Genomic DNA, 24,037 nt, shown 5'->3' with positions numbered 1-24,037 from the left:
ACTCGTTTTATATGACTTTAACCATGGTGTAATCAAATTTCATGTATATAATTAACCATTTCTGAACAAAGAGAAATAACTCAATCACATTATAAATACCACTTTTGGAAATTAATAAGGGTCACAACTCAAAATATAGATGAGCTAAAATTGTGAAAATTGAACTTATAGTCGCAAGACACAACATATCTAAATTTAAAAAAAAATTGTCAAAGGCTTTTTATGTAATGGAACAGTCACTGTTTGGCAGTCGCCCGCCGTACATCCCCAAATCAATAAATGGTTTTTACTTCACAAATACTGTTAAAAAAGTAAATTTCTTCTAAAAAAAAAAGGTTTATAATAAAAAAACCAAGCCATTTAGTTATAAATTTCAACTCCCTCAGGCAAAGTTGGCTTAAGATGAATTTGGTTATTTATTTTAGGTATTTTTGACATATAGCTCTTCAACGATTTTCGGTACTTATACATCTTCGGATTTAAAATGTTTGGCTTTGAGCGTTCCTGATGAAGGTAAATTCAGAAAAGCGCTTCGGACGCAATAAATTATTAAACGTGTTGTTTTCCATTTTTTATATGCATTAATTTTTTTTAAATTCAAAGTTTCATATGACTTTAGTTGACCATCCAACACTCAAAACAAGTTCAAGGAAACAAAAGGTATGAAAGGTTTAATTTGTCGGTTCTAACTTGAAACAAAATTTTTGTCATACTGAGAATTTGTATGATACTAGAATATCAATTTTTCAGAAATTTGAGAAACTGTACAGATCATGCATTCTTTGAAAATTATTTCAAAGGGAAGTATATATTTACATACATTATATGTTTTACCAACATCTATGCAAAATGATAACACTTTTAGTAAAACTGTTACAAAAAATTAAGAGCTAATGAGTAAATGAAGTCAAATTATGACCAAGCTGCCTTTTTTATCAACTTTTAGTGACCAGATCTACTAGACTTACCATTACTTAAGGCTAGAGAATGATTGTTGCCAGAACAAATCTGTATGATATGATATGTAACCAATGTCTTTATTACTCTGAAAAATATAATTACAATAAATTTCTTAAACACAAGAATTGAGGAGAGGTAACAAAATAAAACACATTATTAACAAAATATTACTTTTCCATGCAAAGCATTGTAGAATGAAATATTATTATAGTAACTGATTATGATTATGCTGAAATTGTTTGAGAAAAGAGCTATACAACAAGTATTACATACAGATATACTGCCTAAATTTACCCAAAGGAATCTACCTCACATAAAACAAATAATTACAGTGTTTATATATCCCAACTCGTTCCCTATCATAAATAACGTTTGATAACTTTGCATGTTACTTGTTTAGTAAGAATTATGCAAAAATTACTGGTTACCTGTGTGATAGATGTTTTAGAAAATTATAGACATTTCAACTCATTAAACATCCATACGAGGTTATCTTTAATTTATCAATCTAAAATAATATCATTGGTAGAATAATTTCATTCAAAATCAGACAAAACTTATCTACATAGGTCTTGTCAAAACTTACACTGTAATTTAATACTAAGGTGCCATGTTTGTTTATTTTGATCACATTGATGTTATGACTTAAAGTTTCTCCTTAATCTAGCTATGTACTAGGGTATTATAGAATAGCAATTATGTGTCATATTTAATTGCAATACAAACAATGAAATTAAATTGAATTATTTGAATGGGCAAAACTAATGTTGAACATCATCTACATTTGAAAATGGTCATAATTTTTTTAATAACTTCAAAATTTTATCAAAACAAACATGTCTCCACTTTCTCAAAACAAAACAAAATTTTGACTCTATGCTTCTTTATCTTTGAGCTAATCGTTCTGAACTTTTTTGCCCCACTGTCAAATTTCTCTATTTAAATTAAGTTTTCAAATTACATTTGGTAATAGACAAAACTAGCATTTTACACCATTGTTCTATTTTCAGTCATGAAAACCAACTTGGTTGGCAGGCTGGGTCATCATTTTTAAACTAGAAACCTCAATTATAGTTGTGACCAAATTTGGTTAAATTTGGCCCAGTAGTTTCAGAGAAGATTTTTGTAAAAGTTAACAACGACGGACGACGGATGCCAAGTGATGAGAAAAGCTCACTTGGCCCTTTGGGCCAGGTCAGCTAAAAACTGTAAAATTTCCTTAAAATTACTAATTTAGGGGCAGCGATCCAACAAGGGGTTGTCTGATTTGTCTGAAAATTTCAGGTCAGATAGATCTTAACCTAATGAACATTTTTACCATATGGCTCAACATTTTCAATTAATTCTCCATAGGTGGTAATGGTAACGTTTTCCTCCGTTGCTCAGTCCATATTGTTTACTTAAACATGTATGACGGCTCATATCGAAGCTGATACATTTATACATGTCTGGTTAAATTTTCGGGGTGGCAAGTGAGAGTACTTTTTTTGCAAATTGCTGGACCCCGGAAGATGGTGAAAAATGTCACTCTCCTCATGAAATAATCCCAAAATTCTGATCATAAAATTCAATAAAAAAATTGTCCTTTCTTAAATTTATTTCAGGTCAAATCTACATATTTCTTTTTTCATCACATCAGCTCTATAAAACAGTTCTTATTGTTCATATATATTCATTTTTAAAATCACAGCATCCACAATTGTATGTGGGACGAATATTTTTTTTAATTGCGTCATCTGAATTCCTCATCTCAAGGTCCACTAGGGATCCTGACCCAATAAAATTTGGGTCAAGATCTTTAATTGTTTTTACATCGGTGGTAATGGTAACGTTTTTTTCCTGTAGCTCAGTCCATATCGTAAACTTAGTGCCTCTACTCCTTATCCATACTACTTACTTAGGTTGCTTAGCCTGGTTTTCATCTACTTTCCCTCTTCCTAACTGACCACAACTGTTATCACCCCAGCTAAATACTTCACCAGCTTCAGTCAATGCCAAACTGTGTTGTGATCCTGCTACTACACTCATCACTTTTTGATTATTCAAAGATGATACTTTTCCTGAAATAAATAAATGAAGTGTAAATCTATTATCAGTATTATCAAAACCTCCATGTGGATGTGTTTGTGAAGAAGGGAAAATGCAACTTTTTTTCCAAGGTCAAATGTTACCTAATGAAAATAGATAATGAGGTATAATTCCAATGAGACAACTACCTGATTTAGACTAAAGGCCAATAAACAGCTGTGTCATGAGGGCATGATACACCCGTTTTGTTTTCAAAGAAAGTTCAATAACTTCTCAATGTTATCAGGTTATATTAGACTTTTTTTTTTTATTGAAAGGAAGCTCATGTCACCAGAAAATTCCTTACAAATTGGTGAAGGCATTTTTGAGTTATTGTCAGAAAACAGGAAATCCCCTTTTTCAAATTTTTCAAAAGCGTTTTTGAGTTCATGTCCAACATGCTGACGAAGGACGGACAGATATACGTTAATATGTCCTGTAAACAAGCATATAAAAATCAATTAGAAGCCTTTTTACAGCCTTGTTAACCTTATACTCATAACAAATGTGAAATTCATATAATAACTGCTTAGATGAGGGCAGCTGTATATGACAGCACTCAATCAGAGGCCAAACCCTGAACAGTTGGTGCAAAAATGGACAACTATTCAGGCTTGATACCGGTCTGAATTTGGATTGTAATTAAATATTTGACACAATAGAGGTTTCTGAAACAGAACAAATTTAGTCAAAGAACTTGAAACTGGTTATATGATTTCAATTAATATTCAATTGATAATTTCTTGCTTGTATGAAATACACTGTGCTGTTGTGCCATACTTAGTAAATCTGTTTTCAGACTATATATATACAAAGAATTAGCAAAATAAATTGTGACCTCCAATTTTTCTAATATAAAACATTTAAAGAAATTTTCTTTTTAACTTCTGAAATTCTTAAAAATTGCCTACCCCCACCCCATAAACCTTTTTTTTTCTTCAGAGAATCAAAATACTTATACAAAAATTATTGTCTTAAAAGCAAACCTGGTACACCCCAGGGCGCAGCTTTATACGACCGCAGAGGTCGAACCCAGAACAGTTGGGGCAAGTATGGACACAAAATTCAAGCTCAGAATTTGGATTGTGATAAAATTTTTGACATAATATGATTTTTCCGACACAAAACAAATGTCAAGATCTTACAAATCTATTGCGCAATATTGTGCAATTAAAGATTTCTTCTTTAAACTTTTCAAAAATTTGGAATTTGAGAAATTTGGAGAAAAAAAACATAAACTACTACCACCCCCCTTTTTTGCAATTAGTCCAAAACCTGACATTGCTCTATACATAATTTACAAGTAGTGTAAGGGAGGAAAATCCGAACATACCCAACATTGTATGTTGAATGTTTTTGAATTACATTGTACCTCCCTTACACTGCTTTAATAGTCTTAATTGTCCATTGACCAGTAAAACCTAGTTTTCCCCCTATTTTTGCCCCTAATTTCCAAAACAATTAGAGCCATAACCCCCAAAAGTCAATACTAACCATCCCTCCATGGTATGAAAACTTGTGGTATAATTTCAGAGAGATTCATACACTTCAACACAAGTTATTTTTTGAAACTACAAAAAATGCTTATTTTGGACCCCTTTTTGGCCCCTAATTCCTAAACTTTTGGAACCATAACCCCCAAAATCAATCCAGCCTTCCTTAAGTGGTATTGAACCTTCTGGTAAAAATTTATAGAGATCCATTTTCTAAAACTAAAGTTATTGTCCAGACACTAAATGTATCTTCGGACGACGACGCAGACAACGACGAAGACGCAGACAACATGACAGCATTATACGAGGCAAAAAAATTTTGGGGTCGTATAAAAAGTGCTGGTTTTGGGTACCTTTTGTGGTATTGAAACATTTTGATAAAATTTCATAGAGATCCTTACACTAAAACTAAAGTTATTGTTTGAAACCAAATGTTTTCAGAAGAAGACAACAGTGTGATAGCAGAATTTGACCCAAAACTTGTTTTGCAGTCGTATAAAAACCTGCAAAGAGCTGAATCATGAAAATGAGGTTAAGCACAACAGACATATGACTGACAGAAAAACTTCTTATTATAAGGCACATGTATAGATGGTATGAAGCCTTCATATCACCTACCTTTAGAAATATTAAGATTAACACAAATAGTTTACGCAACTGGCCACATTGCAAGATTAAAATCCCTATGTCTAACATTTTGTGACTTTCATTGCAGGCAAGACAAGCAATTTTCTACCTCAGGAGTAGATTACCTTAGCTGTATTTGACAAAACTTTTAGGAATTTTGATCCTCAATGCTCTTCAACTTCTTATTTGTAGATCTTACTTTGCTGAACATTATTGCTGTTTACAGTTTATCTCTATGTATAATAATAATCAAGATAATAACCCAAAACTGCAACACTTCCTTAAAATTTCTAATTTCTAACGGCTAAAAATTTCAGGGCGGATAGATCTCAATCTGATAAACATTTTTACCCATAGTCAGATTTAATGTAAATGCTTTAGTTTCAGAGATATATGCCAAAATCTGCATTTTGCCCCTATGTTTTATTTTAAGTCATGTGAGCCATCTTGGTTGGCAGACAAGTTCATCAGCACATTTTTAAAACTAGATACCCTTATGTTGAGTTTGGTCTAATTTGCCTCAGTTGTTTCAGGAAAAGATTTTTGTAAAGATAACAAAATTTACAAAATTTGTTAAAAATTTACTATAAACTCCTATGTTTAAGGGGTCAATTGACCATTGTGGTCATGTTGACTTATTTGTAGATCTTACTTTGCTGAACATTATTGCTGTTTACAGTTTATCTCTATTTATAAAAATATTCAAGATAATAACCAAAAACTGAAAAATTACCAATTCAGGGGCAGCAACCCAACAGCAGATTGGCTGATTTGTCAGAAAATGTCAGGTCAGATAGATCTTCACCTGATAAAACAAATTTACCTTAATCAGATTTGCTGTAAATAGTTTGGTTTCAGAGATATAAGCCAAAATCTACATTTTATTTTAAGCCATGGCAGCCATCTTGGTTGGCCCGGTCATGGGACACATTTTTTAAATACCTCAATGATGCTTACAGCCAAGTTTGGTTAAATTTGGCCCAGTAGTTTCAGAAGAGAAGATTTTTGTAAAAGTAAACAGACAACAACAGACGCCTAGAGATGAGAAAGGCTAACTTGGTCAAGTGGGCCAGGTAAGCTAAAAAGGAGGTCAAGGTCAAATGAAACCAATAAAAAATGTCTGGATCTGCCCTTGATTCAAATGACAAAAAAAAAAAAATATCTTTTTAAGCAGTTGCTATACCATGAAAATGAGACCAAGCATATCACTAACAGAAACTTGTTAATATATTAAAGCATCTGTATACTAGGTATGGAGCCTCTTGATTGTCTACCTTCTAAAAAATCTTTACTGCAAACAATTAGTGAACATCTTTGCCAGATAATAATCCCTATGTTTCATGTGTCAAGCGAGATATTGAATCACTGAAATGGTGGTGATATTTAGAGAATAATGACATTTTTGTTTCTGATACTGCTGTACATATCAGTCATACTGTCAAGTGAGCCTGCCAAGTCCAGCTGAAATTCAATCTTGTGAAATTATATAAAATAGTAAATAAATCTATTTTCACATAAACTAATTGTTGCAATCATGGAACTAGTTGTTCAAGTTTTGTGAATTAACTACATCACATGCATTTCATTGATAAATTGATGCGGATGGACATAAAAAATATGATGACCTATAAATTGACTAACAATTTCAGTGTTGCATCCTGTCCTTGCTCTTAAAATATATTAGGCATTAGGATCAATGGCAAAATGTACAAATTGCAGGTAATTTTGTAATAAATTTGCCTTTATAAATAAGCTTTTATACATTTTACCATCCATTAATACTGTATACATTTTTAAGTGAACAAGTCTGATAAACAATGCAAACAATTATTTATGTTTTTCATGGTGTAAAGTAAAGTGAATTACCAAGTTTGTTTGCACTATCATGTCCAATTTGACCATAGTCATTACAACCACAAGCATAACATGACCCATTAGAAGTAACTATAAGAGTATGGCCTTCACTACAACTGATTTCAACAATGTCTTTGACCTCTTGGTCAAAGTTCAGCTTCACTTCCTTTGGTGACAAGATGGGTTCATCATTTTCTGTAAAAAGTTGGCCATGGTCAGCACTTCCCCAACAAAATGCTGATATCATATTTTCTGTGTCAAAACTACTCTTCTCTAGTCATTTCCTATATATAATATAAAGAATTACATGAATTGCATTCAAATTCATTTTATGCAAGACACATACATTTTGTTTTATGCAAAACACATCAATTTCATTTTATGTTAGATACATCAATTGGATTACATGTTAGATACATCAATTGGATAACATGTTACTTTAAACATATTTTATTTAAAAAAAATCATGTACATGACATACACATATAAATACAGTGATACAATATTACAAAGGGATTCAGAAACAAGGTTTCCCTTATATTAATCCGTCTCCCTGTAGAAAAAAGATAAAGGGAAATAACTGCAAATAAAAAAGTTGATTTTTTTTTGTCAGATCTTTCCTATATATATATGTACCAGCGGCAGTGTGTTTACAGGACTTTGTCAAGACTGTCTCACCCAATTACAATCCTAATCATTCACGAAGGAAGCTATAAGCCAAAACGCTTCGAATCTACCAAAAATTGTTGCACTTGTTTAAACATGAGTAGATTTTCCTCTTGATTGAGGTTATTGCAGCCAAATAGAAGTGTTTCTATATTGTATGAGAACGGAATTTTTTCTATCGTACGTTTTCGGACAAGGGAGTAATTATTACACTCGAGAAGAAAATGCTTACTCACTGCTCTCGATTCTACCACAGGTACAGTTTTTACTTTCTACAAGATTTCTCTTAAATAAATGTTCGTTCAGATTACTACAATCCAACCGAAGTCTGGCATGAAGTATTTGTCCTTTCCTGTCTCCATAAAAATAATAATTTGGTATTTTACTTACATTTTGATTAAGGTAACGTTTAAGTGTAAATTTAGATGGACTTAGTCTGATATCGTCCGGAATAGCATTCCAGGATCGAATAACTGAGGGAAGAAAAGATTTCTGGTAAAATGCAGTTCTACACTTTATATGTTGCGTGTCATTCGTTCGTCTTGTGTCATAATTATGAATATTAAACAATTGTTGAGGGATAATATCGCTTAAATAATCAGGGGTTTTGTTATGAAACATTTCATGAAATTTTATAATTTTGTGTTTTTTACGTCTTTCTGATAATAACTCCCATCCTGTTTCGTCGTATAATTTATTTATGGATGATAACTTAGTACCCCCAGTTACTATCCTAGCCGCTTCAAGTTGCATGTTTTCTAGTTTATCACTTAAATAGTCTGGAATGTTGTCCCAAATGATATCTGTATATTCAAATAAGGGTCGGATAAAACTTAAATATAAAGTTTGTAAATACTTTCTTTTCAATTTGAATTTCAAGGCACGAAATAAATTTAATCTAGGTGTTATCTTTTCAATTATTTTATTGACATGAGAATGCCATGAACCATCCTCATGAAAAATTAAACCAAGGTGTTTATGGCTTTCTACTTCTGAAATCATATCATCATTCATATAAAGAGGTGGATGATGGGGTTTTACTGATTTTGGAAATTGTCATAGCTTCAGTCTTTTTTGCATTAAAATGTACTAGCCATTGGACTGATCAATTGTTGATAGTCTCTATATCAGAATTAAATTTACTCGCTGCTGCATATTCATCTTCAACTACTATGAAAAGGGAAGTATCGTCAGCATATAGTTTTATACATGTATTACAGTCTATGTCGTTTACAATGTCATTTATATATACTAAAAAAAGTAAGGGGCCTAATATTGATCCTTGAGGGACGCCAGCATTTACACCAAAAGTATCTGAGGATTGACCTGAAATAACAACTTTTTGTTTTCGATTTGATAAATAGCTCATAAACCACTTTAATAGGTTTCCTCTTATACCAATATTTTTAAGTTTATAAATTAGACCTTCATGCCAGACTCGATCGAAAGCACGACTTATATAAAAAAAGACAACACGAATCTCTTTTCCTGCGTCAAGAGCTTTGCCAAATAAATCTGTTATGTGTAAGAGTTGGTTAATTGTAGAATCTCCAGGCATGAAACCTGACTGGGCACTTGTTATTATATTATCTTTTCTTAAAAAGTTAAAAAATGATTAAAAACACAACGTTCCATACTCTTACCAATGATCGACAAAAGTGATATCGGTCTATAGTTTGACACCAGTTCTCTATCACCACTTTTGAAAACTGGTATAACGCTTGCTAATTTCCAGGTTTCTGGATACACAGCTTCACGTATAGATTTATTGAAAAGCTGAGCCAGGGGCTTACTTAACTCTAGAGCAGCATACATTGTTGTACTTCAGAAGCCTACCGCTAATTTCATCAGGGCCCGTCGCTTTAGTGACATCTAACAAAGACAAGTGATCAAACACTTCCTCTTCGGTTATGATAATTCTGTGGATTCATTTCTTTTCGTGGGTATCAATTTTCGTGGATAGAGAAAAAAAGACATTTCGTGGTATACGTAAATTCGTGGATTGCTGATTACAATAGTACGGGCAATATCCCTGTACTTAATCCTATTGATTTTTAATCGCTGTTTAACCAAACTATGACACGGTAATTAACAACTTGCAGTATTTTCCATAACAGTTTTAATCAATTTTAAAAAGTAAATTATCACTGATATTTGATATATTTATTATAGATTTAATCAAAATACTTGTATCTTCTTTCAATAAAACACATGTGTTATGTTACAATGTTTATCGCTAGTCAACACTATACCAGAACTGCATAACATAACCGGAAATAAACATCCGACTCCATACACATTTCTCTGGATTATTCTTCGTTGAATTCTTAAATTCGTGGTTCGCTGTGACCCACGAAACCCACGAAAATTGGTATACCACAAATAAAAATGAATCCACAGTATTGTTTAAAATTGGTATATCATCGGACATGGGGGTATTAGGAAAAGACACTGTAGAATCATCCACGGTAGCTTGCTTACAAAAAAAGAGATTAAATGCGTTTGATTTTTCATTATCGTCTTCTATATATTCATTATTTACTAACAAAGGGGGATAATTTGACGCTTTCCAAGACTGTCCAGATAAATTTCTTAAAAGCTTCCACCAATTCTTAACATTGGTTTCTGGATTCTCTAATATATTTATTTGTTTGTTAAAAAGGTCAAGTTTAGCTGTTTTTATAAAATTTATGCATTGATTCCTAACATACAAATGTACCGAAATTGTCGCCAAGAATCAGCAGTATTTTTCTTTTTTGCCATTTTATGAAGTCTTTTTCGGCACCGAATTAGTTTTTTTATATGACCAGTTAGCCATGGCAGGTCTTGAGATCTAAACTTGACAAATTTACAAGGTATATGTTTTGCAGCTATTTTTAATATACATTTTAGTTTCTGTAATTTTTGTCGCGGCAACATTTACGTCATTATTATTAATAATATTATCCTAATTTACTTCACTTAGATCAAATTTATAATTAGTTAGGTCTGCATGCGTGATCATAGTCCCAAATCTTCCTACTAAAAACTTTATTTGGTGTTTTTTGAATGTTTATTATGCCACTCACAGGACAGTGATATCGTACATTAGCTTATTACATGTTAGATACATCAATTGGATTACATGTTACATTTAGATACATCAATTGGATTACATGTTACATTTAGATACATCAATTGGATTACATGTTAGATACATCAATTGGATTACATGTTAGATACATCAATTGGATTACATGTTAGATACATCAATTGGATTACATGTTAGATACATCGATGTTTTTAATACAAGATTATTTAAATACAACTTTTAACCTTGGACAAATGTTGGAATATATTTTTTTTTAATTTTCTTGTCTTAAAATAAAGTGAAAATAATATAATATTATTCCGTAAACTAAAAGGTGTCAGACCACCAATTACTCCCTCCAATTTAGAACGTATGTAAAAGTAGCCCTACTCTGACACAAAATAGTGCTTTTGATGTCCTTGTTTACTTAAACTAACCAACAATTTGAAGAAATGAAACTTTTGGTGAAAGAGAAATATATCTAGATCATTTTGAGCCAAAATTTACTTGTCTATGAGTTTGCATTAAAAATTGAGGATTAATGCACTCCATAGTATACTAATTTTAGATTTCCAGAAAACCAGGCATTTTTTTTGGAGTACCTCTGTTTGAAGGTCAGTTATTTTGTTAGAAGGCTTTAACCCTCTTGCTGCTGAGTTTTTTTTTTTTTGCTTTGTCGCACCAAAAGCATCTTGACGTTTCTTATCTGTGACGTTGCAAAACTTGTGCCTCTCTGTAGAACTGCGCTTTCCCGCCGTCCATAATTTTTCCCGCGTTAATGTAGCCGTAATTATGAAAACGATGTATAAGTAATTTTACGGAAGTTAAATATGCTCTAAGATTGTCATAAACGATGTTTTTAATACAAGATTATTTAAATACAACTTTTAACCTTGGAATATATTTTTTTTATCTTTCTTGTCTTAAAATAAAGTGAAAATAATATACCAATTGCTATACTAGCTTTAAAGGCGACTTTGTTTTATCTTTGTCAAGTGAAATGCATAAATGATTCTTAACCACCTATAAAATAGTAAAATATTTATTCTTGTTTTTTGATTAGGTAATTGGTATAAATACTGTACAAAAATCTCTCAAATCACTATTAATTAATTATTTTGAATTTTAATAGCTTAATTTTACTTTTCATTATTTTGTTTGAAATCCGTGATAAAATAATTACGTTTTATGATTTGAAAGTGACTTATAGACCCAATGGGTCGGGTGTATTTTATTGTGTATGTAATATATTGTACTTTACTGAAATGTGATTATACATGTCACTATAATAAAAAATTTACTTACTTACTTACTTATATAAACGGCAAAACAACGGCACTCAATGAAAATGAAAATAAAAACAGAGCGTGTACAAATTAATAAAAATAAATAAAATCTCCGAGCAGCTGTCCTATGATTCTATGAACTACTACTTGTTGTAAAGTATCAAAAGTGTCAGATTAAAATTATCATGATTTCAATCCTTGTTTCGGTAGGCGAGGAAATATTTTTTATATAAAAATTATCCTCCATATTCATTTTGTTTATGTTTTAATCATGTTTATTATAATTTTGTTGACCACTTATTGCTTAAATTTTAGAGAATACGAATTAAAAAAAACCTAGTGCATGTAGTGAAAACGAGGAAAGAAATTCTCTAAAATGAATTTCTATTGTCTACAAGTGAACCTGAATCAATAATAATTCATTTTCATTTACTATGATAAAGTACACACTGTAATTGACATACACGAAATATCTTTAAATCTGTTAATTGATAAATTGTTCTCTTCTCAACGTTCAGTGGCAAATATTTCATGCAATATTAAGGACGTCTGAAATTCAATATACAATAAATCTATTGCTCAATGAGTCCTACACAGTAAAAGATCTGTGGTGAATGCCAGAAAAAAGAGGTTGCCACTGGGAAAGGATATCTATGATATATTTGGTAGGAATAGAAATCATTGTGTCTACTACTAATTTAACATCCCCATTTCGAATGAAATTAATTTTTTTAAGGCAATGATGAAACAGGTTTAAAATGTATTGAAATATCGTATGGCAATACAAGTACATCGGTTAACATGTGTGTACTTTTACCAAAAAAAATCCAAACTGAGATTTCAATCGTGGTATTTGAGCCCTAAATAAATTATCCAGTTCTTTTAAATAAAGCGTGTATGGTGTATTGTGAATGAATATTAATATTTAACGTAATCAAGTATAACAGTTACCTTTTTTATGATCATTTATCAGGGATAAGATTTTTGATTTATATGAGATATTCTGATTGATAGATGTACGAAAAAAATGTAAAACAAATTTCTCGAAAGATTGCAACATTTTACATGAAAATGACAAACTAGATAATTAGCAAACACGTTAAATAAGTTAGTATTATAGTACTAACAAGCTTATGATCCTGTATCATTTCTTGACATCCGTTTTAAATATACTTTTACAGCATTTTATTCAGTTTGCTTCATTCACGCCAAAATCGCCCTTTTGACGCCGTATTTTGACGTTGTCAGTGCCCCTGATTATTGTGACGTTACAATGGACCTTTGACGTTCTACACAATCAACAAGATTTGTGTGTAGAAGCCATAAATGTCCCTTTGGCAGCAAGAGGGTTAAAGGTATGGTGAAAATTGGCATGTAGAAAGCTGATACATGTACAATTAAGGATATACCTGGTTTCTATGAAGTTAAACTGAAGGTAAAATATTTAGAAAGCTGTGAAAATTGCAAAATTTGGTTGAACAGATAGGGATTTTTAATTGGTGGTCTGACACCAAAAGTAAAAAACTCTTTTCAAAAGTACTTTTCTGAAACTGGACACCTTATATTGCTATTTACTTACCTTCGCATGGATAATGGACAACAAATATAACTATCTCTATAACTTACTACAAACTGAATGGATTAATAAAGGCAAAATATGTTCGGGTTTGATATTATTTGAAGATTCTAGAAGTTGGCTTTCTACTGTTTTTCTTTAGTTAACGATCTGGTTCCTATCTCTATTTATTTAAGTAAGGTGGTAACCACAATGAACCAGGAACCCACCCAAAGACAAGCCATTTCGTTCGGCCTTACATCTCTTCGGCCCAAAACCTGCTAGGTCATTGTGCTGGTGCGTTCTGATACGGTGCAGGGGGTTACACTAAAGACCTGAAAGTGGACCTGAAAAGACCTGAAAATATACGACTAAAATTATTCAAATTGCAATAAATTTTAATTTTATTATTGCCGGGATGGAATTTCTTCAAGTTGGAATTTTATTAATTGTAAATAATTATATTTCATTAAAATTTAAAAATGTTGAATAAGAGACAATTTTTTTATGCCAAAAGTTGGACCTGAACGGAGAAATGAAAAGACCTGAAGGTACCTGAAAATCTATGTCGGACTAATTCTAACTACAATAACTTTTTTAATATTCAATGGATATCTTTCAACTTTAGATTTTGTGAAACTAAAAGTTAATTATAATGATAAAATTTTAAAAAAAATATATGCAAAATACCATTTGTGTGTGAAAACTCGGAACTGAACGGAAAATTAAGTAACATAAATTTGCTTGAAAAGACTGCGGTCAGATTTATTCAATATCTTTAACTGTTTTCAATCATTCTCTATGAAATATGAATTTTGTTATAGGAAAGGTATAATATATCATTGAAATTATAAAGAATTTTATCGAAAATATAATGGTTGAGTTACAAAATACGGACCTTGTCGGTGAAATAAAAGACATGAATGGATTATAGGGGTAGTTGTATTTAAGCTCGCAAAACATTGTTTTCCTATTTGTTTCTATTTTAGACAAAAGTCTATTGAAGAGAACGAATGACTTTATACAGGAACATATTTAGAAACAAAGTACATTAATTGTTATTGATGAATCCTGAACCTAAAGGGGAAAAAATGAAGATTGTCCGTTTAAATTATTCAAACTAATACAACTTGCTTAAACTACATTAATATATATTTTATTCTTATTCTATATTAAAGCTGATCGTAAACTGCTTTATTTATAAAATGAAAGTATTAGTATTGCTTCCCCATAAACCATATGTAATTTAAAGAGTTCGTAAATTTTGTTAATTGATCTTGAATGACAAGTTTTTAACAAAAAGTAAAAACACAAAAATACTGAACTCCGAGGAAAATTCAAAAAGGAAAATCAAAAATTAAAAGGCAAAAGGCAAATTCAAAAGTCCAAACACATCAAATGAATGGATAACAACTGTCATGACTTGGTACAGGCATTTTCTAATGTAGAAAATGGTGGATTGAACCTGGTTTTATAGCTAGCTAAACCTTTCACTTGTATGACAGTCGCATCAAATTCCATTACATTGTCAACGATGCATAACCAAAACAAACATACTCAAAGAGTAAAAATGTCAAAAATAGGGGTACAGCAGTCAATATTGTGATATCATCTTAATATCACTATAAAAACAACAAATGTAACGAAGAAGCACAAAAAGGCATACATCAAATTTAACATACTCATATTGCTTTTCTTATACGACTTAATTTATCTATGTAAAGTCTACCCGTAAAGGATAGAAGGTTTTCAGTACTGGTGTAAAATTGCGCGTTTGAAATTCGCACAGGCAAAACACTCATAAAACGTATCTCATGAGTTTTGATGTTCATATATCTTTTTAAAAAATACCATCTAAGAGGTTATATGACATCCTTGCTACCAAGAAATTTAATATTTTCATTAGCACTGACGACGAAATTGGACCGACAGTACTCGGAACCGTAGATTACGCATTTTTATCACCATTAGTAATGAAATTATATGGCATAATACCAGCTGTGTTTTTATAAACATATTATCACCAGCAAACACAAGTTTGTCCAGCTTTCTAACAATAGGCTATATATATTAATTCGTTTCAGTATAATCATTCATTTATGCCTTAGACAAATAAATTTGCTTTAAAATGATGCTATAATTATATATGTCTGTGAAGAAATAACTTACAAGCTTGAAGTTTTTAATTTTTTAAATGTTTTATGTAAAAACGGCTTCTGAAACATATATTAATCCTCTTTAGTTAGGTAAGGCGTAAGCAGACAAAAAGGTTCAATAAATAAAATATATCCTGGCAACTGATGAAAATTAAAGATATAAATTCTAAGACTAAATAATTGAAGAATAAGTCATTCAACAGTTAAAATATATTTTTATTGATACATGTATTGATAAGTAGAGCTCTCTCTCTCTCTCTGATTGATAAACCAGGCAGAATCTAGCGAACAATAAGGCGATATATCTATAAACCGGAAAAAAATGAATAATAATGTAACCAGAGGGTTTTTTACGTTGTGTTTTTTCTGTGTCAACAGTTTTTACATATTTTACCCCTGCCTGTATAAAGAGTAGGTATCGGAATCCTGTGTCTCTGGTCCTTCATATGTGGCTTTGTACAACTTAATACTAGCAAGTTTTCATAGTTTATTAAAAAAAAATACAATATAGCAAATATCAACAATATTGTAAAGATAAAAGTATTCAAATGTAAATAAGTTAAAAGTCACATAAAATTGACAAAATATGGTAGGGTCTGTGCAAGACCAGCAAGACTGAAGATAGACATTTTGTTCTACATGTAACAATGTCATCTTTCAGTAAGTGGTGAGGTCTGTGCAAGACCAGCAAGCTTTCTATATTAAAAGCTAGTATGTAAACTGTTTTCAAACAGTGTTGGGTTGCTTTTCTAATAATGCACCAACCTTAAAAGTCTCTATAGGAAGACTGTGGCTCTCTAAATTATTATGCAATTTGAATGGGTAAAGCGTTTGTATATATAGTGCCAGAGCACCTAAATTTAGTAACATACTAATAATAGTGTCCAATAGGGTAGGTTTCTCCTCTACAAGAGCTATATAGTCATATTCCGTGACACCCCTCATTATTTTTCTCTAGAAGCCATGGAATAGGCCAACCCCCCTATTTTTGACCCCAAAAAAAATCAAATTTTGAGCTCTAGTTTCAGATTTTTGAACGTTCGATACCTTGCGCAAAAGATGCGCCTGTTTCTCCTCTACAAGACCTATATAAATTGTCATACACCGTGACACCCCTCGTTATTACATATAAAACTAAAAGATAATGAGTTATACAAGTTATTATCTTTTTCTCCACAAATATTGTAAAAGTAATTACTTACAACTACAAGTACAATTATATTTGTACACGTAATAACCTGTACAAAATAATAAAATGTACACAACATCTAAAATAAACAAAATTTTAAAAAATTACCGTGGAGAAGTAAAATGATCCAATTTTCAATTTCTGTGCAAGGATTGGGACGAGCCATTGTATATATCTAGAAATTTACTCCACAAAACTCAAACTTAATATACTTGGGTACACGTTTTGTAATATTTTGACCACCAAAAGTCTGCCATTTAACCAACAACCTCGGAAAAAGGTCGTTCTTGGCAAACACATGAACTAACAAAATGAGCAAAGATTGTAAATCTCTTAAAGAACATTATTTTTATCCTTTGGCAACCAACTTTCAACCAAACCACATATTTCCTCTAACCCGTTCTAAGTAATAAATAGAGTACAACTTACTGTATCAAAGGGCCCCATCATCAAAGAGTATACCAAGAAAAAAACATAGAAGTAGAAGGAGGAGTGGCCTTTTCTACAGGCTCCCCAAACCCCAGGTGTCCAATATTTCATCCAAATTAGCATAAGCTTAAAAGCTTTTTCTTGTATACGTCAAAGCCAGCTAGATCATCAAGATAGTCAACAATTTGTAAAGCATAGTATGCGACCAATATAAAACTAACCTCGTTAGTCACCATATGGCAAATAAACGAAGCTGACCTTAGGACCATAGACAATACCCAATAAAAAAAGATATGATTATCCCATCAACTGAAGGATAAGAAACATTGAAAGGATTACCAAAATACAAATCCTTTATAAAGATTTGTCATAATAGGATGTGGTATGACTATTTACCGAGTCATCACCATCAACACCTAAACTCAAATCTAACATCACCCTGCGATCTAGAGTATCGTTTTTCGGCACAGAATTTAATGGAGAAATACTGAATAACCATGTCAGTCTCAAAGGAATTACTAAAAAAACGCCCATAATATTAATGCTACCGTAAGTGCACTCTTTTTTCAAATATTTCCTCATATCGTCTGGATGGTTTCTTGTTCCAGCATGATATTTCTCTACAGACACACCTGAACAAGAACCCTCGCGACTCAATGGGAACCCATATTCTAAATAATTAACTTTATCTGAGTCATACATATAATTATTTAGAATATGGGTACATAGATTTAAAAAAAAAAATGGTATTCAGCTTTCAACTACTTCTTTGCCCCCTTTTCAATTCTGTTTTGTTGTTGTTCTATTAAATGTACCATTGTAGAAGGCGAGGATATTCTATATGAAAAATAAAAAGATGAGATATGATTGCCACTGAAACAAATATAAAAGAGAGGCCTTATTTACAAGTGGTTAAAACCGGAGACCTGCTTATTGACTAGCGACATGTTTTGAATAAAGGCAACAGTAGAATACCGCTGTTCAATAGCCATAAATCGATAAGGCGAAAAAAATCTGGATTACAAACTAAAATCAAGGGAAATTTGTCAACTATAAGAGGAAAACAACAGAACGAATGAATTACTGAACTACAACAAAAAACAAACGCCAGCATACTTAGAAACGGACTATTTGATTACAACTGCCATATTCCTGACTAAGATCATCATAAGACGTATCTGTGTCATTTAAAAGTACGTTTATCAAACAGGTTGTAACGTAGGAACAGTTATAGGAATCGTCGTAATTTTAGGACACTTATTGAGGTGTATTAAGATAGAGCTATATAAAGGCAACAGTAGTATACTGCTGTTTGAAATTCATAAAGCGATTGAGAAAAAAACAAATCCGGGTTACACACTAAAACTGAGGGAACGCATTAAATATAAGAGGAGAACTACGACACAACAGAAACATAATATTAAACATGTAACACACACAGAAACGAAGTATAATATAACAATGGCCATTACCTTACTTGCAATTGGTACAGGACATTTTAAAAATAAAAATGGTGGGTTGAACCTGGTTTTGTGGCATGCCAAACCTCCCGCTTATATGACAATGTTACATATAACATTAAAATGACAACATTACATGACAGGACTTCAATACAAATAAATGGGAGAACATATGGGACAAAGAAACACACGAATAATAGCTTACAAAAGGTATCAGGTTTAAAATTCAATACGCCAGACGTGCGTTTCGTCCACACAAGACTAACCAGTGACGATCAGATGAAAAAGTTCGAAAGCTAAAACAAGTACAAAGTTTAAGAGCACTGAGGACCAAAAGTTCCAAAAAGTTGTGCACAATACGGCTAGAGTTTTCTGCTTGGGATAAGAAAATCCTTATTATTTAGAATAATTCATACTTTTGCAAACAGTGAATTTTATAAAATGACTACATAAAAGATTTACATGATAAAACCGAAGTGGTGACTAACTACAGAATAAAAAGGGATAGATAACATAAACCAGCACATAAAAATACACAGCCGGGTTAGCCAAAGCAATCAACGTACACAAATTAAGGGACGTCACGTTTGAATTTCTAAATATATTTCCCAAATGATTTAGGATATATTTTATGATGGTTTATTTGTAAACAAAAAAGAGCGCCGCCCATCCGAAAAATACTTTTGAAAATACTTTGAACGACAAAATTATTTTTATATTGACGTTTACATTCTGACGCCAAACACGTGACTCTTAGCAATGAATGTGGTTGTTTAATTTGATAGATGCTTTTTGTGCTTCTTTGTTAAATATTTGTCCCATTCGTTTGATGTATTTTTGATTTTGCCATTTGATAAGTGACTTTCCGTTTTGAATTTTCCTCGGAGTTTAGAATTTTTGTGATTTTACTTTTTGCTATATATGTTTATGTACAGAGCAATGTTAATAATTTTTGTAGAAAAAAAAAATAATCCACTGAACTATTTGGGTGACATTGATATTATATGGAAGTATATATTATTACGTTCGTAACACAGGCACTTTGGGAATGGATCCTCTTTTTTCTTTATGTTTTTCTTTTTGATTTTGTTTCATAGTTTTCACTAGATATTCATTAATATATTAATATATTTTCACTTATTTAATATCTTCTTGCTTTTATCCAAAATGTTAACATTTACAAGTTTGAACAAATACTCTCTTCAAACAATATACTCATTTTAGAAAAAAAACCTGTGTAAATTTAAAAGAAGGTCCAAAATAAGGTTGTTTCCCAGATTAGAACGTTAAATGTTTTTATATAATGTAATTCACACCTGCACTACACATTTTTGTATTGTAAATATGTATAGAATTTTATGTTCTCTGAAACATTTCTATTATGATAATAAAGTAATTATAATAATTCATTAATATTTTTATTCTTGTCTTTTTGCTAATATGCCATTTTTGTGTTTATTTGTTACATATGATATGGCTCTGTACTTATACAATCCGTCATTGAGTTATTGTGCTTTGGTAAAAAGAATATTTTTGTCTTTCATTTTTGCTAATGCACTTGGTCTATATATATTTTTGTGCTTCTTTGTTACATATTTGCTTTGTTTTATAGTGATTAAGATTATAGCATTACAATGTTGACTGCTGTACCCTTATTTTTGACATTTTTACATATTATGGTTTTTTGTTTTCTTCACGCAAAGTTGTCAATATAATGGAATTTTAAGCGACTGTCATACAAGTGAGAGGTTTAGCTAGCCATACAATCAGGTTCAATCCACCATTTTCTGCATAAGAAAATGCCGGTACAAGTCAGGATTATGACAGCTGTTGTCCATTCATTTGATTTGTTTGAGCTTTTAATTTTTCTATTTGATTAGATTCTTTCCGTTTTGAATTTTCCTCGGAGTGCAGTATTTTTTTGTGATTTTGATAGTTCTCTATTTTTCTCTATTTTTCTCTTAAACAACAACATTTTAGAAGCTGACCTTTCATTTATCCTTATACATAGCTTTGGGGAAAAAATAGATGATATTAATTAGAACCGACTCATCACATGCACGCACGTCGAAGCTTTGGATTTCTCTAAGCTAGGATTTCGTAACCGCTGTCCTAGGTGTTGGCGTTAAGTAAACGATGATCATGAAAATGTATTTAATTTTTTAGAATTCATTGAATTTCACCGATAGGAAAATAAGTGTATGAAAAAAAACGGTTGTGTTTTTAAAAATTTATAGATAAAGTTTTGTCATTATCAAAAATTAAAAAAGCTGATTTATATAACATTGTGTTCTTTTTAAAATGTACGAATTGTAATTGATATAGAATTATCAAATTGTACATGAAGCAGAGGAAATCTTCATTTTTGATTAATTAATCCATTTTTGTTATCACTAAACTACCTCATCCTATATTCCTCCTGTTGAAATGGCTATTATATATTTCGATGTACATGCAATTCAATAACTTGTTAACACTTAAAGTGAACTCATATTATGTTTGATTATTACAATGGGAGAGACTTATTTTGTTACGTCACTCGTAAGGTGTGGATATATTCTAAATTGGTCAGACAATACTTGGTCATTTTTTACTTAGAACATACTCACCCCTTCTCGTCCAATGAAAAGTCAGTTTTTTGCCCTCTAATTTTCATAGTACATGGTTGTCCATGCACTATGAAATGCTATCTATACATGAATGACTTTTCATTGTCAGTTAATTATAAAAGTGAACTCTTAAGGTAGCACAATACAAAGATTTTATAACTCCAACTCCCAAGTTTTAAAATGCTGTAACTTTCTTAATAATGCTTGAAAATTTATAAAAGTGGCAGTTTTGGATAGCTAACAGATAACTCTTTCAAATAAACGCAATGTTAGTATTATGCAACAATTATGTAACCAATTATAATGTTAACTGTGTCTAAAATATTTTTCACCAAATTTCCACTTTCAAATGAAATTAGCTTCTGCATAGGTATCCCTAGAGGGTTGATTTTGTTATATGTTGTTCCTATGGCCATTATCTACAAAAGGGTGTCTCAGATTTCAGATAGAATGTATAGAACACATTTTACACCTAATTAAACATTATCTTCTTTTATGTGGTTGGGATGTTTACACTAATTAGAGATTTATGAGAGAATGGAATACAATAGAGACAATCTGAGACACCCTTTTGAAGCCCATGATGTGTTAATTAAGATTGATTGCATAATAAAAATATTGCATTCATTTAAATGATTAATCTTTTATCTATCTATATATACCTGTTTTATTATTTTCTATGCATTCATAAGAAAGTTACAGCATTTCAAAGGTTAGTGATTGGAAGTAAAAAAATCTTTGTATTGTGCTACCTTAATAGCTGCACTAACGAAGTGTATAATCCCCTAAGGCATTTTCCTTGGGAAAATAGCCTACTGGTTAAAGATGAAAGAGCAAAGATTAAAATAAAAACATTTTGAATTTTGCAAAATTTCATGCATTTTCTAATGGTACAAATATATAGAATACACAAAAAAATTGGTAAGGATAAATAAAATGATATTTATTTAATTTATATACCTTACATTTGAGGGAATTATTTTCTTTTTCTTTCAAAGAAACACAATGCCAGACTGCTGATATATAAAGCAAAGGATTGTTTTTAAATTATCAATAAAAAGTGAGCATTTAATGTTGAATGGTCTGAATTCAAATATTCATACAGAGAGTTTTATAATTATAAAAAAAAAATCAATTTTCAAAAAGGGGATTTATATAACATTGTGTTGCTTTTTAAAATTAAAAAAAATCTAAAGATATACAAGTATTAAATTTTACCTGAAGCAGAAGAAAAACAATTCATCCTTCACAACTATGTCAGTGCTATTTCATTTCATCCATTGAAATTATCGTTACCTATGTTTTATATTTAGTTCTTTTTAAAAAAGTGAACTCTTGTTTAGGTTTGAATATTACAATGGGAAAGGATAGTTTTGTAAGATCACTAGAAAGTGTGAATATGTTTTAAATTGGTCAGACAATACTTGGTCATGTTTTATGAAGATTTAAGCCCTCGGCTTCGCCTTGGGCTTAAATCTCCATAAAACATGACCAAGTATTGTCTAACCTATAATTAACCAATACGTAAACATGTTTATATATCGAGACATTTGATGTAAACACGTACGTCCTAAATTTTGGTACAATCTTGGGTTAGATACTTGACTGATTAATCTTTATTTTCATATAACGATAGCAGACTTTGAACTAAAATAGTTTCATTTGTATCTCACTTTAAATATTATCACATATTTAATGTCATTAACAGTCAATGTGTTGTTTTCTGATTTCAGAAATTTCACAAGGACCTTATGAATGTGAATCATTGTTATATACACGTGCATACACTTGGAATGAAATGAGTTTTTATGCATTTTAACGACTAATTTATCAGAGGATGCAACATTTAGACTTTCGACACAGAAACGTGAAATATGCTTGTTCCAAGCAAATGGTGTTATTTACTTCTGTCCTTGTTAAAAGAGGCGTTTACATGTAGATTATACGACTGTAAACATCCATCAAAACATGGTATGAAAATAAAAACAAATCTAACAAATCAACAATTACCAGGTTCAAAGTCAGAGCTCAACTTGGATAAATTTTTTGGTGAGTAAATTTTTATCGATGTTGCATACGTTTCGGGTCTTTGTATTAGCAGAAAACTACTTCAAAGGGTTGTGCACTTGATTTATATGATTTTTTTCTAAAAAACTTAAAGGGGCACTAGGTACAAGATATATAAAAAAAATCTAAAATAGGATTTTTTATTTGTTCAATCATTAAAGAAAGTTACAAAGTGAAATAATAATTCGCTTTTAGCAGCCAGTATGATTCAATTTTGTCAAAATAAGCTTAAACATTGATGATGAACTATTCACTTGCATGAGAATAATTCGACCTCATTGAATCAGTATTCATGTAAACTTCAATTAGAACACCGCTAGCTAGAGATGGATAACGCATGCATTGTGCGTGTACAGTTATTTAAAGGAAAAGAAATTCAATGTCAACATTGAAAGTGAAACGAAGGTAAATCATTTGATTGATTAATTCGATCCACAAAAATTCATACGTTTACAAGTTAAAACGATGATTAACATATAATTTTAATCTATATGAAATTAAACAGACCTATTAAAATCCTATAACACTAGTTCGCTTAATCTATTTACA

General features: G+C 31.1%; 2 protein-coding genes across 5 annotated transcripts in view; one reads left to right on the top strand and one right to left on the bottom strand.

The window, feature by feature from the left end:
• Window positions 1–13,907, bottom strand: part of LOC139488805 (probable E3 ubiquitin-protein ligase HERC4) — a 248,104-nt gene extending 234,197 nt beyond the window's left edge. Inside the window, exons 1-4 of one of the 4 annotated variants that reach the window (XR_011656085.1) lie at window positions 13,603–13,776; window positions 7,014–7,285; window positions 2,858–3,020; window positions 969–1,045 (exon numbers count right to left, since the gene is read on the bottom strand). Coding sequence is in view for 3 of the 4 variants with exons in the window: in XM_071274726.1 (XP_071130827.1) it covers window positions 969–1,045; window positions 2,858–3,020; window positions 7,014–7,248 (475 nt within the window). In the remaining variant the exon portion in view is untranslated. Of the gene's footprint in view, window positions 1–968; window positions 1,046–2,857; window positions 3,021–7,013; window positions 7,286–13,602 lie in introns of all 4 variants that reach the window. The other 3 variants (XM_071274726.1, XM_071274728.1, XM_071274727.1) reach the window with 3 other exon arrangements.
• A 9,239-nt stretch (window positions 13,908–23,146) lies between these two features.
• LOC139488804 (uncharacterized) overlaps window positions 23,147–24,037 on the top strand; it is a 34,542-nt gene continuing 33,651 nt past the window's right edge. Inside the window, exon 1 of the mRNA XM_071274725.1 lies at window positions 23,147–23,470. Within this exon, the coding sequence (XP_071130826.1) occupies window positions 23,296–23,470 (175 nt within the window). The 5' untranslated portion in view covers window positions 23,147–23,295. The remainder of the gene's footprint in view (window positions 23,471–24,037) is intronic.

Source organism: Mytilus edulis, chromosome 9 (assembly GCF_963676685.1).
Source record: "Mytilus edulis chromosome 9, xbMytEdul2.2, whole genome shotgun sequence".
Lineage (NCBI taxonomy): Eukaryota > Metazoa > Mollusca > Bivalvia > Mytilida > Mytilidae > Mytilus > Mytilus edulis.
The sequence above is the reverse complement of the archived record's forward strand: the minus strand, read 5'-3'. Positions and strand labels throughout refer to the sequence as shown.